The 12,992-nt window shown below is 46.1% G+C and overlaps 1 protein-coding gene across 2 annotated transcripts; it reads right to left on the bottom strand.

The window, feature by feature from the left end:
• Nucleotides 1-5,633: 5,633 nt before the first annotated feature.
• On the bottom strand, nucleotides 5,634-8,414 carry LOC309394627 (fibroblast growth factor 23-like). Of its 2 annotated transcripts, none has more exons than XM_081958040.1 (3): nucleotides 8,056-8,414; nucleotides 7,761-7,864; nucleotides 5,634-6,034 (listed from the first exon to the last, which is right to left on the bottom strand). In XM_081958040.1, exons 1-3 carry the CDS (start codon nucleotides 8,150-8,152, stop codon nucleotides 5,711-5,713), a joined length of 525 nt encoding a protein of 174 aa, XP_081814166.1. In that variant the 5' UTR covers nucleotides 8,153-8,414; the 3' UTR covers nucleotides 5,634-5,710. The 2 variants fall into 2 exon arrangements, with proteins under 2 accessions (XP_081814166.1, XP_081814165.1); XM_081958039.1 differs by having other exon boundaries at nucleotides 5,636-6,034; nucleotides 8,051-8,414.
• Between the last annotated feature and the right edge of the window lie 4,578 nt (nucleotides 8,415-12,992).

A 12,992-nucleotide genomic window follows, 5' to 3' on the forward strand; every position in this document is an offset into this window, starting at 1 on the left:
GGGGGGAGAAAAAAAAGACAAGAAAATAGCATTGGCTGGTGAAAAAGGGGATATTCCGGAGAACCCTCTGGAACTAATTGCTTGTTCTAAACGCTCTCCTGGAGCTGTTAAGGAAAGGGCAGAATTTGAATAATACCACAGTATAAATTAACGGGTGATCTTTAGATCAGCTTCCCCTAATCTTTCTGCCTCCATGGGCTGGCGGCGTGGAGGTAGCAGCGGGGGGGAGGAGAAGAAGGGAGGGTTTCGGGCATGCATGTCCCACTTTCACAAATGCCGCTGTGTGCGAAGTTATCCCCTCTTCCCCACGCCCGTCACAGTCTCCGCTGCTCCAGAACGGTTGGGGTTTTCCCAATGCAGCCGTGCGAATGCTTGCGCGCATGAATTCACCCACCACTTCCGCAGCGCGGTTCCAAACCGGCCACAGCCCCCCGGCCGCCAGGCCGTGGACCGGGAATTGCGGACCTCTGTTTTGGATGATTTAATCAGGATCAGGCCGTGTGTGAGAGAGTAATCTATCTTCCCCTTTTAAGAGCAGGCCTTTAAAAGGGTGGAAATGGATCTCTTTACTTGACGGAGCGTGGTGTGGGATGATCCCAGCAGAAAGCTTAGACCTGTGTTTGGGCAGGCACGCCGTAGCTGCTGCTCTTCAGGTTTTTCTGGCACTTGCGAAGACTTAACTAGTCGGTGCCTGCATGCCCACTGGCCAGCTAGTCTTTGGGTTTCTGGCGCTCCGGCACGCATAAAATCCAGCTGGCTGGATGCGTGCATGCGCACCGGCTAGCTGGTCTTCAGTTTCCAGCATGTGCACATCCCTGCCCATTCCGGTTTGGGTACTCGGTGCCCAAAAGGTTTGCCATCGCTGGCTTAGACGCAAAGCAGCTCTACCAAAGAAACCAAAATAATAATAATAATCCCTATCTTTTGTTTTAATAATTTTAAAAAACCTGGGCAACTTAGAATCCTTTAGGTCTGTAGAGACTCTCAGTCATGGTTGTCCCAAAGGTGCTTTTTTTTTTCCAGGAGGCAACTGGGCTTCCTTGTCTTTTTCTTTGAAGACGTTTGGCTTCTCATCCAAGAAGCTTCTTCAGGTTTCACAGGACGGGGGGAATGGAAGGATTTATATTCCTTGCAGACAGCTGGTCCTTTGCATCCTTTTTTAGAGGGTCCTTGAATCACTTGGAGGTTTACCTGTGTCTTCAGGGTCACCTGAGTCGTGCAAATGGTTCCTGTAGTCTGCAATATTTTTCCCTCTGGAAATCCATTCTTACTCCCCCACCATTCCAAGGGTGCTCATCCCAAATTGCATAGCTAAAAGTCTGTAGAGATTCTCAGTCACCCAGGTCACAGTTGTCCCAAAGGTAATTTTTTAGGAGGCACCTGGACTTTGGTTTTTCTTTTAAAGGCGTTTCGCTTCTCATCCAAGAAGCTTCTTCGGGTTTGACAGGACAGTGGGGAACGGAAGGATTTATATTCCTTGCAGACAGCTGGTCCTTTGCATCCTTTTAGAGCAGGGGTTCCCAATCTTTTTTTGGCCATCCCCACCTCTAAAATCCTACTGCCGCCTCTGTGACGTATAATTCTTACTTTACTCGAAAAGTGAACTCTACTCACGCGGAGGAAGCTTAAAAGGCTATTAACTTGGTTGAAACAAGGTTCGAATTGCCCCCATTCAAAATCAAATCCCCCCCCCCCGTGGGACGTGGGCCCCACGTTGGGAGCCACTGTTTTAGAGGGTCATTGAAGCAACTGGAGTTTTATCTGTGTCCTCCAGGTGGCCTTAGCGGCTCTCGGAAAAGATTCAAATGACCAGCTATCCGCAGGGAGTATAAATCCTTCCATTCCCCACCATCCAGTCAGAGCTGGAGAAGCTTCTTGGATGAGAAGCAAAACGTCTTCAAACTAAAAGACAAGAAAGTTTAGTTGCGTCCTGAAAAAAGCACGTTTAGAATGCTTTAGTAATTGTTTTAATAAAAAAAAAAAAGGAGACAAAACCAGATGCGACCCTTCGAAAAACTCCTGTCCGGTCCAACTGTGTCTTGCTGCACACTGGTGGTCTAACAGGATTCAAGTTTGCTTTTAGGAGAATTTGCACAAGGAAGGGAGCTCCCTGGTGTTCATTGCAAGGAATTCCCTAGGAATAATCGTGTAATAAATGTATATCTGATTTTTCTTTTGGGGAAACAAATAAAAATGCTATAGAGCCATGATGGCGAACCTGTGGCATGCAGAGCCGTCTCCCCAGCCCAGCTCCCCCGCGCATGCGCACAATCTCCCCAGCCAGCCGGTCTCTGGGTCTCTGCCGTGCACGTGCAGGGGACGGAGCGCATGGGCAGGGGAATGCTCACATTTCATTTGGGGGCTTCAAGCATATGCGCACCCACCCCCGTGCCCTATTTTGGGCTTCAAAGGCCTCCTGCACCAACCTGGAAGCCAAAACTGGGCACGGGTGGGGCGCTCGCTCTGCATTTTTTGGTTTTGCGTGGGCACTTTGGGCACTCGGCACCCAAAAGATTAGCCCTCACTGCTATAGAGCCAAACCATATTCTTAAGTATAAGCAAGACGAAGTTGGGCCGTCCGTGTTATTTTCGGCAACATACTCCAAAAACCGTCAGAGAATTGAGGAGCTGGCCATGGTTCTTCAACCACTACTCTCTGGTCGCGACTGAGAATTAAAATAATTGTGCACTCTTTTGTTTTTGTCTCCTTGGGTTGGCCAGTAAAGCTGTCGCTCCACTGTGAAGGATTCCGGTGCGTTCTGATACTTGTGGGCATTAGCCTTGGGCTTGTGATGCTTCTGTTGTGAGTCCTGGTCCCTTATTCCGATAACACGTTTCTCTGCGACGTGGAGACCAAACACACAAGCCTTTACGCTGCGTACTAACGCTCAGAAATTGGTTTATGGCTGTTATGGTTTAGATGTTCTATTCCCCCACATGCCAAAGACGAGGAAGATGTAACGCTTCCCCGAGTCATATTTGTGGAAAGTGCAATTAGGTCAGTCAAGTTCTTTTTCTACACTTCCTTTCCCGGGTGGCATTAAAAGAGCCAATGGCCTCAACCAGTGGTGGGTTCCGGACCCCGGCACAGCTGGTACGCTGCGCACAGGGCGGGGCATCCTAGACGAGCATGCACGCATGCGCACGCCACCACCCTGTGACACCCAGCTGCTCGGCAGAGGCTGCACAGGCGCTGTGCACGCGTGCGCAATGGGCAGGTCGCATTATAAAAACAGCCATGGAAAGCAAGCGGGCGGGTGCGCTGGAGGAGCCATCATCCCAGTACGGTGGCCGCTGCTCCAGCCCACTTCCGGTACGACCGTACCGCCCTGGACCCACCACTGGCCTCACTTCTTTAGAGGAAGGGGCCTGAGATGTGCCAGAAGGAGCATCATGCCTTGACATTCAAAAACTAGCTTTTCCTAGATGGAAAATATATACCTCCAAACATCCTCACCTTGCATGCACTGCAGACTTTTAATTTCAGAGATGAAGGACCTGAGGTCTTTGGGGTTTTGTTTTGTTTTTAAAATGTGTATTTAAGACGCATCATTTTCAGTCAGTTGGTTTCTCTTTGTGTTTGACCTCAAGCCCCCGTCCTAAACGTTTACGATTCCCTTTGTTAAATTATCAAACCGCTCCGTGTTTTAATGTATGCGAAACACGTGCCGTGTTTATATTTATTGAACCTCCAGCCTGTTGTTTTATTTTTGTTATTCCTTCAAATAATGTTACTTTCGAGATCATTAAAATGTACACCTTTGGAGTGAGCCGCAAAAGTCTGGTCCTTTTTTTTTTCTTTCGTAAAAACAACAACAACAACAACAACAACAACCCAAAACTCTGGCTATTTGAATGAGAGATGGAGAATGGCACAACGTCAGAACAGGATGTCATTGTTCTAATTTAGGCTTCCCCGACAAAACCCCTTTTATTAAACGGATGTGAATTCCTCTCATTCACATTCAGCAAAGGACTGGCAAACCGTCTTTCAAAGGAGTATTTATGACCACAGACTTTATCTGTTTGGTGGAAATGGAAAGTAATATAAACAAAACAAATAAAACATGGGGGAAAAGCAAAGATACCAGTAAATGTGATGCTGTACAGCAGAATAACACAATAGTATAATAGTTGCAGTGGGAATCCCGAGACAAATAATTAATTTCCAAGAGAATTGAATGAGGATCCAGCGAACTCAACCACCAGGTAACTAAATCGGGTGCACCTTTCCCACCGAAGACTTTTTCTAGTAATTTTCAGCTCCAAACACTGCCTCTTCCAAACTCTCGTCTCGTATCCTGGAGGAGCTTGGCATGACCTGGATTTGAACCCCAGCCCAGAGGGATGGTTGCCCGCTAATGCTTTCAACAGCCCACAAAGCTGCTTTATGGAGTATCTCAACTCCGTTCTCCAGGAAGGGAGCCTTATGTGCCCGTTGGAGATAACCCATGCCAAGATGACAAGATTTGGCATTTCCTGCACAAAACCTACCTTTGGCCAACAGGTTGATGGGATGGGTCACCTAAGGTTAGGCATGAGAGAACCTACTGACACCCAAAGAAGAAACTCACGGAGATCATCCTAGCTGAATTGGACAACTTCCACTCATTTTGGCAGATTGTGAGATGTTAAGGTCATGTCAAATTCTGTTTTGGTTTGCTCCGCCATAAGAGTTTCACTTTCTCCTGCGGCTCCTTGAGAAAATTAATTGCCCATCCCTGTAACAGAGTGTTCACCCTTTTTTCCCCTCCTCCCACTTCTGATCCAAAGATTTCGCTTATTTAAAGGTTCTGGGTATTCTCCACGTCAAAGATTCAACTGATAAGATGTTGGCAACGTCATCATCTCTGCCAGCCAGCTGTGGCTGGACTGTGGCGTAACAAGACTCTACTGTACAGTAAGTGAAGTTTACAGATGAAAATGTAGATTTGAGCAAAATACATAACATTACTCATGTTCTAGGTTTGCCATTCAGGTTGCTACGGGCCAGTGCTACAATTGCAGTTGCGACTTACACTTGAGCCCAAAATTTAGGTTGCTAAGTGAAACATTTGTTAAATGAGTTTTGCCCCATTTTCAGCCCTTTCCTGCCACTGTTGTTGAGTGACATTCTGGGCATTCTCCTTTGACTGAGTCAACTCAAGTCAAAGATTCAACCGATAAGAAGTTGGCAACTTCGCCATCTCTGCCAGCCAGCTGTGGGTGGATTGTGGCATGAGAAGAACTCTATATACTGTACAGCATTACAGTTGTGAACGTTAAACACTGAAATGCAGGTAGAGCAAAAGATATAAAATCCACCTCATAACACACGTTCTAGATTTGTCATTCAAGTTGGAAAGGACCAGGGCTAGAACCAGGAAGATGCATAAAGATAGTCCTTGAGATACGACTACAATTGAGCGCCAAATTTATGTTGCTAAGCAATACATTTGTTAAGCAAGCTTTGCCCCATTTTAAGCCCTTTTCTCCCCCCCTTTTTTTACCGCTGTTGTAATTTTGAACGGTCACTAAATGAACTGTTGTAAGTCGAGGGTTACCTGCACACAGCTATGACCCTCTTATTCTGAACAATTCATCTGAAAAAAAAGAATTTAGCTCTCTCTAGCGGTTCAGGAGAGAAGTCCGGTTCTCGTCTCGGGTTCAGGAGTCGGTTCGAAGGCTAAAAAAATAATCGGCTCAGCATGGCATCACTTGGGCCTCTCTCTTAACCTGTGGGCAAGCAGGGGTCGATGCCTGCCTCACCTGGGTTTTCTTCTTGTATCCTTCCTGACGAGATGTCCACACAGGGCTTGAAATAACCATCGCTGGCGTCTTCTGATTGATACCTTGGCGGGTAGATCTCGCTTAAGGGGATTTGATTCTCTCTGCTTAAAAACTGAGAAAAAGGCGGTGTGTTCCTATTGGGACGCAATCGTCCCTTAACCCTTCCTAAGCTGACAAGGAATTTGTGCTTGCGGGACTCGTAAATGTCGTGCCGGTTTTCGAGCAGCGTGTGTTTAAAAACGCAATCCTTGTCACTGAAGGAAGGCTACAGGAGACACAAACACAAGATTATAGGCCTGGATGACCTTCAATGACGCCGTCTACACTACGACCTGAGTTTAGTGCACAGGATAATCTGCCAAAATGCCTTACCTGTTAATGATTACCGTATTTTGGGGAGTATAAGATGCTCCGAAGTATAAAATGCACCTAGATTTTGGGGAGGAAAACAAGGGGGAAAAATCTGTCTGTGCCTCCCAGCAATTTTCCTCCTTGCAACAAACAGCAAACAGTACAGGCAATATACACTGACTGTAGTATTCCATTTCAGACTATACTTGTACAGATGCTGTTAAAATTGATGTGCTTTCTGGAAGTATAGTTATTCTCTGCTATTTAAAAGAAGATACAATAGCACGGTGCCTCTTCAGATCAAGCATTGATTTTAAAAAGCTTCTTCCTTTTGTTGTCTAGAATAATAATAAAGCAGTCTTTAAAAAATAAGTCTAATAATTTGAACATTCTATAGGCATTTATAATTATTGACTTACCTCCTTGCAGCAAACAGCCTGATTAGCACAAGAAAAAAAAATCTGCCTCCCAGCAATTTGCCACGTGAACAAACAGAAAGTTTCACTTTCAATTTCTCCCGATCATCAGCTGTTACAGTTGCAGGGATTGCTATAGCGTATTGAAGCCTCTGCAAGCACCCGTTTGCTGCAAAGAGGTAAATTGCTGGGAGGCAGAGGCCAAAGGGTTGGGGCTGGTGGGTGGGTGGGGCTACACTCAGTGTATAAGGCGCACCCAAATTTTCACCCTCTTTTAGGGGGGGGAAAGGTGCGTCTTATACGCCCCAAAATACGGTACTTTTACTTCAACTGCAATAACACAAGGGCTAGGCAGAGGGTTGGGGAGGGTTAGAATTTAGCACATCATCCACTTAAGAGTCATCACATCCCTACAAAGGGTTAATTCCAACCTCTCTTGAATTCCATTGATCCTTTTCTGGGGTCAATGCCAATTTAGTATTGTCCGGTAGTTGACTAAGCTCTTGTGTATCAATCACCATGAACCATAAACATTCTAAACTGCAACTTAACCTTCTGGTCCTGACATCAAAGTTCTCCATAGAATAATTACAACATACGGTGAATGTCCTAGGAGTGTGAAGGTGGCACAGGGAGCCATATCTGATTTTCAATCTCCTGGAAGGTGGGGAGGCCATTTTTCAACCTCCCCAGGTTTCAGGAAAACCTCCGGAGCCTATAGATGGGAAAAAACAGGCCCAACGAGCCTACCGGAAGTTCGGAAACAAATTTCCGGTAGGCCCATTGGACCATTTTCAGGAGACTTCCTGAAACCTGGAGAGGTCGAAAAATGGCCCAATGGGTCTACCGGAAGTCCAGAGGCCTGCTTGCATGCGCGGGAGAGAAGCACAGGGGGGGTCATGCCCGCATGCATTGAGAGGGAGGGCATTCCATTATTGGTGTGGGCACGCATGCACTCTTTTGGCACACGAGCAGAAAAACGTTCGCCGTCACTGTCCTAGGAGGAAGGTGGGAGCGCCAGTTTACGTCATGTTATGTCACCGTATCTCCAGACAAAGCATCAAATATTCTCAGCACAAATCGAAAGGACTTGAGCATGATATAATTGTCGTCTTCCACCTCCTAGATCAAGAAACCTACTTTAATAATCATAGCACAAGTTCTTCATGGCTTGGCGGCACTAGGAAAGGAGTCAAATAATCCAAAATGAATATTAGGACTCACCGATCCAAAGAGACTTCCGTCACTGTGCATACAAAGGTTGAGTCCCGTCTTCGCACCAATGAACACTACATTGTGTGCACTTACAGGTTTGATTAGCAAGGCACCTGGAAGCGAATGGGTTAAATATTAGGAGAGCTCTTCATACATATCTCAAGCCAGAAGTAGCAGCCTCTCATCACGGAATACAGAGGTGGGTTTCTACCGTATATACTCCAGGGGTGATCCTGGACATGCCCTTCCCATCCATCCCTCACACAGCAGCCAACTCCGCAGCTCCTCCAAGGACTTACTGTACACGGTCTGGGACTCTGTGCCGTCCACGCGTCCGTCGGGATGGATCTGCAGGTGGAAGTTACGCCAGTCGTTGGAGGTGTAGAGGTGCACAGGTTCATCAGAGTTGGCAAAGCTGGGGAAGGCAAGTGCCCAGCCACAGGCAGCCAGAGGTAGCAGGAGACTCAGGGCGCGAAGAAGCGCTGGAGACAGGACTGGACGCATGATGCTCGCTTGGCTTGGAAGTTGCAGGAGTCGAAAGTCAGTCTTGGTTCTTCTCCTTTGCTGATCACTCACCGATCCTGGGTTCCTTGGCCCTGCGGCCCTGGCTTTATGCAGGACGACTGTGGGATGGGCGGGCGGATGGAAGGGGGAGGCAGGAGGAAGGAAGAGACACCCACTTCCAAAACCATCAGGACATGAAGGGACAAGGGATGGTTCTTCCGTCAATGCTCTGCTACTCAGAATTAAAACGATTGAAGTAAAACTATTTGCTTTGATACGAATCATCGATCCATTCTGATGCTTGTGGACATTAGATTTCTACCTTGATAATTCTGACGGGAGACCTAGTCGTTCGTGGAAGCTGTCCCAAAGGTGCTTTTTCAGGAGGCAACTGGACTTCCTTGTCTTGCCTGCCTCCTGAAAAAGCACCCTTGGGACCACCGTGACCTGGACGGCTGAGAATCTTTTACAGACATTCATGGAGGGAAGAGAACATGTGTCTCTGTAATATGGAGACCGAAGCCACGAGTCTTTCTGTTGCCTACAAACACTCCAATATGAGTTTATGGGTATTAGATGTTGTATAATGGACCTGCCAAAGACGAAGAAGATGTAATACTTCACCAATGGATATCTGTAGAAAGTGCAATTAGATCAATCACAGTCTTTTTCTCCACCTCTTTTTCAATGTCAGGGACCTCCTGGTTTGGAGAAAGGATCCTGAGATGTGCCAAAAGGAGCCTCAAATGTCGACATTCAAAATCTAGGTAGAAAATGTATACCTGCAAATATCTTTGCTTTGCATGCGCTGTTGACTCTAATTTCAGATATGAAGATCTTCTCAGGATCGAATGGCAAATATTTATTGCAACTAAAATTACAAGTAAAACACAAACAAATAGGGCTGGAAGGAGACTCGGAGATCCTCTGGTCCAGCTCCATGCTCAAGGCAGGAGTCTTATTCCATCCCACGTAGTTGGTTGCCCAGTCTATTTTTTAAAAGCTCCAGTAATGGAGCACCCACAAATTCAATAGGCAGGGGCATTCCACTGATTAACTGTTCTCACTATCAAAAAAAATCTCCTTATTCTATGTTGGATCTCTCCTTAACTCTTGCCAGCCCTCTGGTGCCCTAGATGATAATTCAGTCCCCTCTTCTCTGTGACAGCCCCTCAAATATTGGAAGACAACTATCATGTTACCCCTAATCCTTCTCTTTGATAGGACAGATGGCTTGGTTGGTTGATTTGCTTCCTTCCTTCCCTGGGAGAAGAAGACCAACTGCACTGTTGAGTTCGCAGCCATGAATCCAACACATAAAGGCCCCTTTGGTTCGACAGCACAAGGGAGACCCCTGTCTTCCTCCTTATTTCTATTCACACAGTTCCTCGTGATAAAACTTCATGATCCCCCTGGGACATCAGACAAAGTGTTCGTATTTAGAAGAAGATAGAAGCATTGCGCCTGGACTTCACGCTCTGGCTACATGGACATTTCCTCTTTCCAGTTAAGAAGATATCCTATGAACCAGAGGGATCTTCTGGTTCTGGTTTTGGTTCTGGTTCAGTGGCTGGAGCAGAGGCAGCAGGTTCTGGCCAGTTCTGGAGAACCAGTAGCGGAAATTTTGAGTAGTTCGGAGAACTGACAATTACCTCCTCTGAGTGGGCCCCATCTATTCTCTGCGTCCTGAGTCCCAGCTGATCGGGAGGAAATGGGGATATTGTAGTAGCCTTTCTCTGCCACGCCCAGCAAGCCACGCCTAGCAAGCCACGCCCACCAAGTCACGCCCACAGAACCAGTAGTAAAAAAAATTGAATGCCAACACTGGTCTGGATGCATAGTTGACGAGTCTGAAAAAGTCCCATTGTGCTGAATGTTGAGGTGCAAAGCGATGCCCCCTTCACAAGGGTGGAAAAGAACTTGGGTGGATTTAGGGAATTTGCGACATAGCAGAGATTCCTTTCTCAAGACAGGAGAAAGATCCTGTATTCAGTTCTGGTCGCCACGATGTAAAAAAGATGTGGAGACTCTAGAAAGAGTGCAGAGAAGAGCAGCAAAGATGATTAGGGGACTGGAGACTAAAACATATGAAGAACGGTTGCAGGAACTGGGTATGTTTAGCTTAAGAGAAAGAAGGACTAGGGGAGACATGATAGCATTGTTCCAATATCTCAGAGGTTGCCACAAAGAAGAGGGAGTCAAACTATTCTCCAAAGCACCTGAGGGTAGAACAAGAAGCTATGGGTGGAAACTAATCAAGGAGAGAAGCAACTTAGAACTGAGGAGAAATTTCCTGACAATTAATCAGTGGAACACCTTGCCTCCAGAAGTTGTGAATGCCCCAACACTGGAAGTTTTTAAGAAGATGTTGGATAGCCATCTGTCTGAAATGGTATAGGGTTTCCTGCCTAGGCAGGGGGTTGGACTAGAAGACCTCCAAGGTCCCTTCCAACTCTACTATTGTATTGTATTGTATTGTATTGTATTGTATTGTATTGTATTGTATTGTATTGTATTGTATTGTATTGCTTGGAACTTGGGAGTCACTGCACTGAATGAAACCAAGGATGTTTAATAAAGACACTTTTATTCCTTGAAAAACATGAAACGTTTATTTGGTCTTGATCGAGAGACAGAATTGGAGGGGGCTAGAATAATAAACATCATAAATATTCATAAATACATCTCAATAGGTAAATAATCCAAAAAAATAAATAAATAGAGACATACATATATTGTATTCTCTGATACGTTTTTGTGAAAACTCCCATCAAAGCACCCACAATTTTTCTAGGGTACATACATTACAATATGGACGAGGGGTCGGTTGCTGCTGGCATTACTGCTGGTTTGGTGTGCGCACAATTTTGCATGCAAACAATAAAAATTATTTTGCAGATGCGCAGAACAAAAAACAAGATGGCGGCGACTGAGGAACCCGGTTACCATGGCCACCACCGCCATCTTGTTTTGGGGTTCTGCACATGTGCAGAACAATTGTAATTGAACTGTACATGCGTGCATGCACGAACCGGCAGTAAAGCCAGCGAGAACCCACCGCTGCCACTAACTAAGCAGAGTTCAACCTTTGGGGGAAGACCCCCTCGGATGAAGTACGCCCATCACTCTGTCCCATCCTGAAAACAGGTTCCCTTTAGGACTCAGCAGCTGAGATTGGAATTAAAACTTCCATCGCTAAGGGAAGCAGTCGTTAAGGGAGTCACACTGGATTTTACCATCCATTTTTTGCCATAGCAAATCACCGTAAAGTTATTTGTGCGGTTGTTAAATCCGGCTTCATCCATTGGCTTGCATTTGAACCCCAGCCTGGAAGGATGGCTGCCCACCATTGCTTTGAACAGCTCACAAGTTTGCTTGATGAAGCATCTCCACTCCGTTCTCCAGGAAGGGAGCCTTATCTGCCTGTTCGCCTCCCTCTGGTTGTGGATAAGCCATGCCAAAATTGGCCATTTCCTGCAGAAAGACTAACTTTGGCCAACAGGTTGATGGGATCGGTCAGCATCCAGAATCCTGCTAAGGTTTCTCATGAGGGAATCCTCCTGAGACCCAAAGAAGAAACTCATGGAGATCATCCCAGCTGAATCGGACAACTTCTACACATTTTGGGAGATTGTGAGATGTTAAGTCATGCCAGATGCTGTTTTGGCTTGATCCTCCATAACAGTCTCACTTTCTCATGCGTCTCCTTGAGAAAATTAATTGCCCACCCGTGTAACATAGGGTGTTCACGCTTTTTTCTCCTCCTGCTACTGCTGAGCCAAAGATTTTGCTTATTTAAAGGTTCTGGGCATTCTCAGAGTCAAAGTTTCCACCGATAAGATATTGGCAACGTCACCATCTCTGCCAGTCAACTCTGAGCTGACTGTGGCATGACAAGCATTAGAACCAGTTCGATGCATAAAAATATTCCTTGAGATACAACTGTAGTTGAGTACCAAATTGATGTTGCTAAGCAAAACATTTGTTAGGTGAGCTTAGCCCCATTTTTAGTTGCTAAGGGAGTCACTGCAGCTGTTAAATTAGTAAGACAGGTTGCTAAGTGAACCTGTCTTCCCCATTGACTTTGCTCATCATAAGGTCGCAAAAGAGGATCACAATTCCCCGGGATATGGCAACCGTCACAAAGACAAGACAGTGGCCCAGCATCTGATATTTGGTCACATGACCTGGGGACACTGCAACCGTCATAAAGACGAGTCAGTGGCCAAGCATTTGAATTTTGATCACATGTTTATAAGTACACACACACCCTTCCTTAGAGCAGTTGTAACTTTGAACGGTCACTAAATTGTTGTAAATCAAGGACTAACTGTACACAGCTATGACCCCCCTATTCTGAACGATTCATCTGAAAAAAAGAAATTTAGCTTTCTTTGACGGTTCAGGGGAGAAGTTTCGGTTCTCATCTCAGGTTCAGTAATCCGTTTGGGGGCCAGGAAATCTTTTGCTCAGCGTCATGCCGAGTGGGTCTTGCTCTTCCCCCAAGATAAAGCAGGGGTGGATTCCGTCCACCAGGGGCATTTCTTCCGGTATCTTTCCTGCCAAGATGCCCCCACATGGGTTTTCCCCATTGTCTATGGTGACTTCTGGCTGAGGCTCTGCCGTGGAGAAGTCACTTAAGGGGATTTCATTCCTTCTCTTTAAAAACTGAGAAAAACGTGGTAGGCTCCTATTGGGAACCAACGATCCCTTATTGCTTCCTAAGCTGACAAGAAA

The sequence above is a fragment of the Natrix helvetica genome, assembly GCF_964273705.1.
Source record: "Natrix helvetica genome assembly, chromosome: 6".
Lineage (NCBI taxonomy): Eukaryota > Metazoa > Chordata > Lepidosauria > Squamata > Natricidae > Natrix > Natrix helvetica.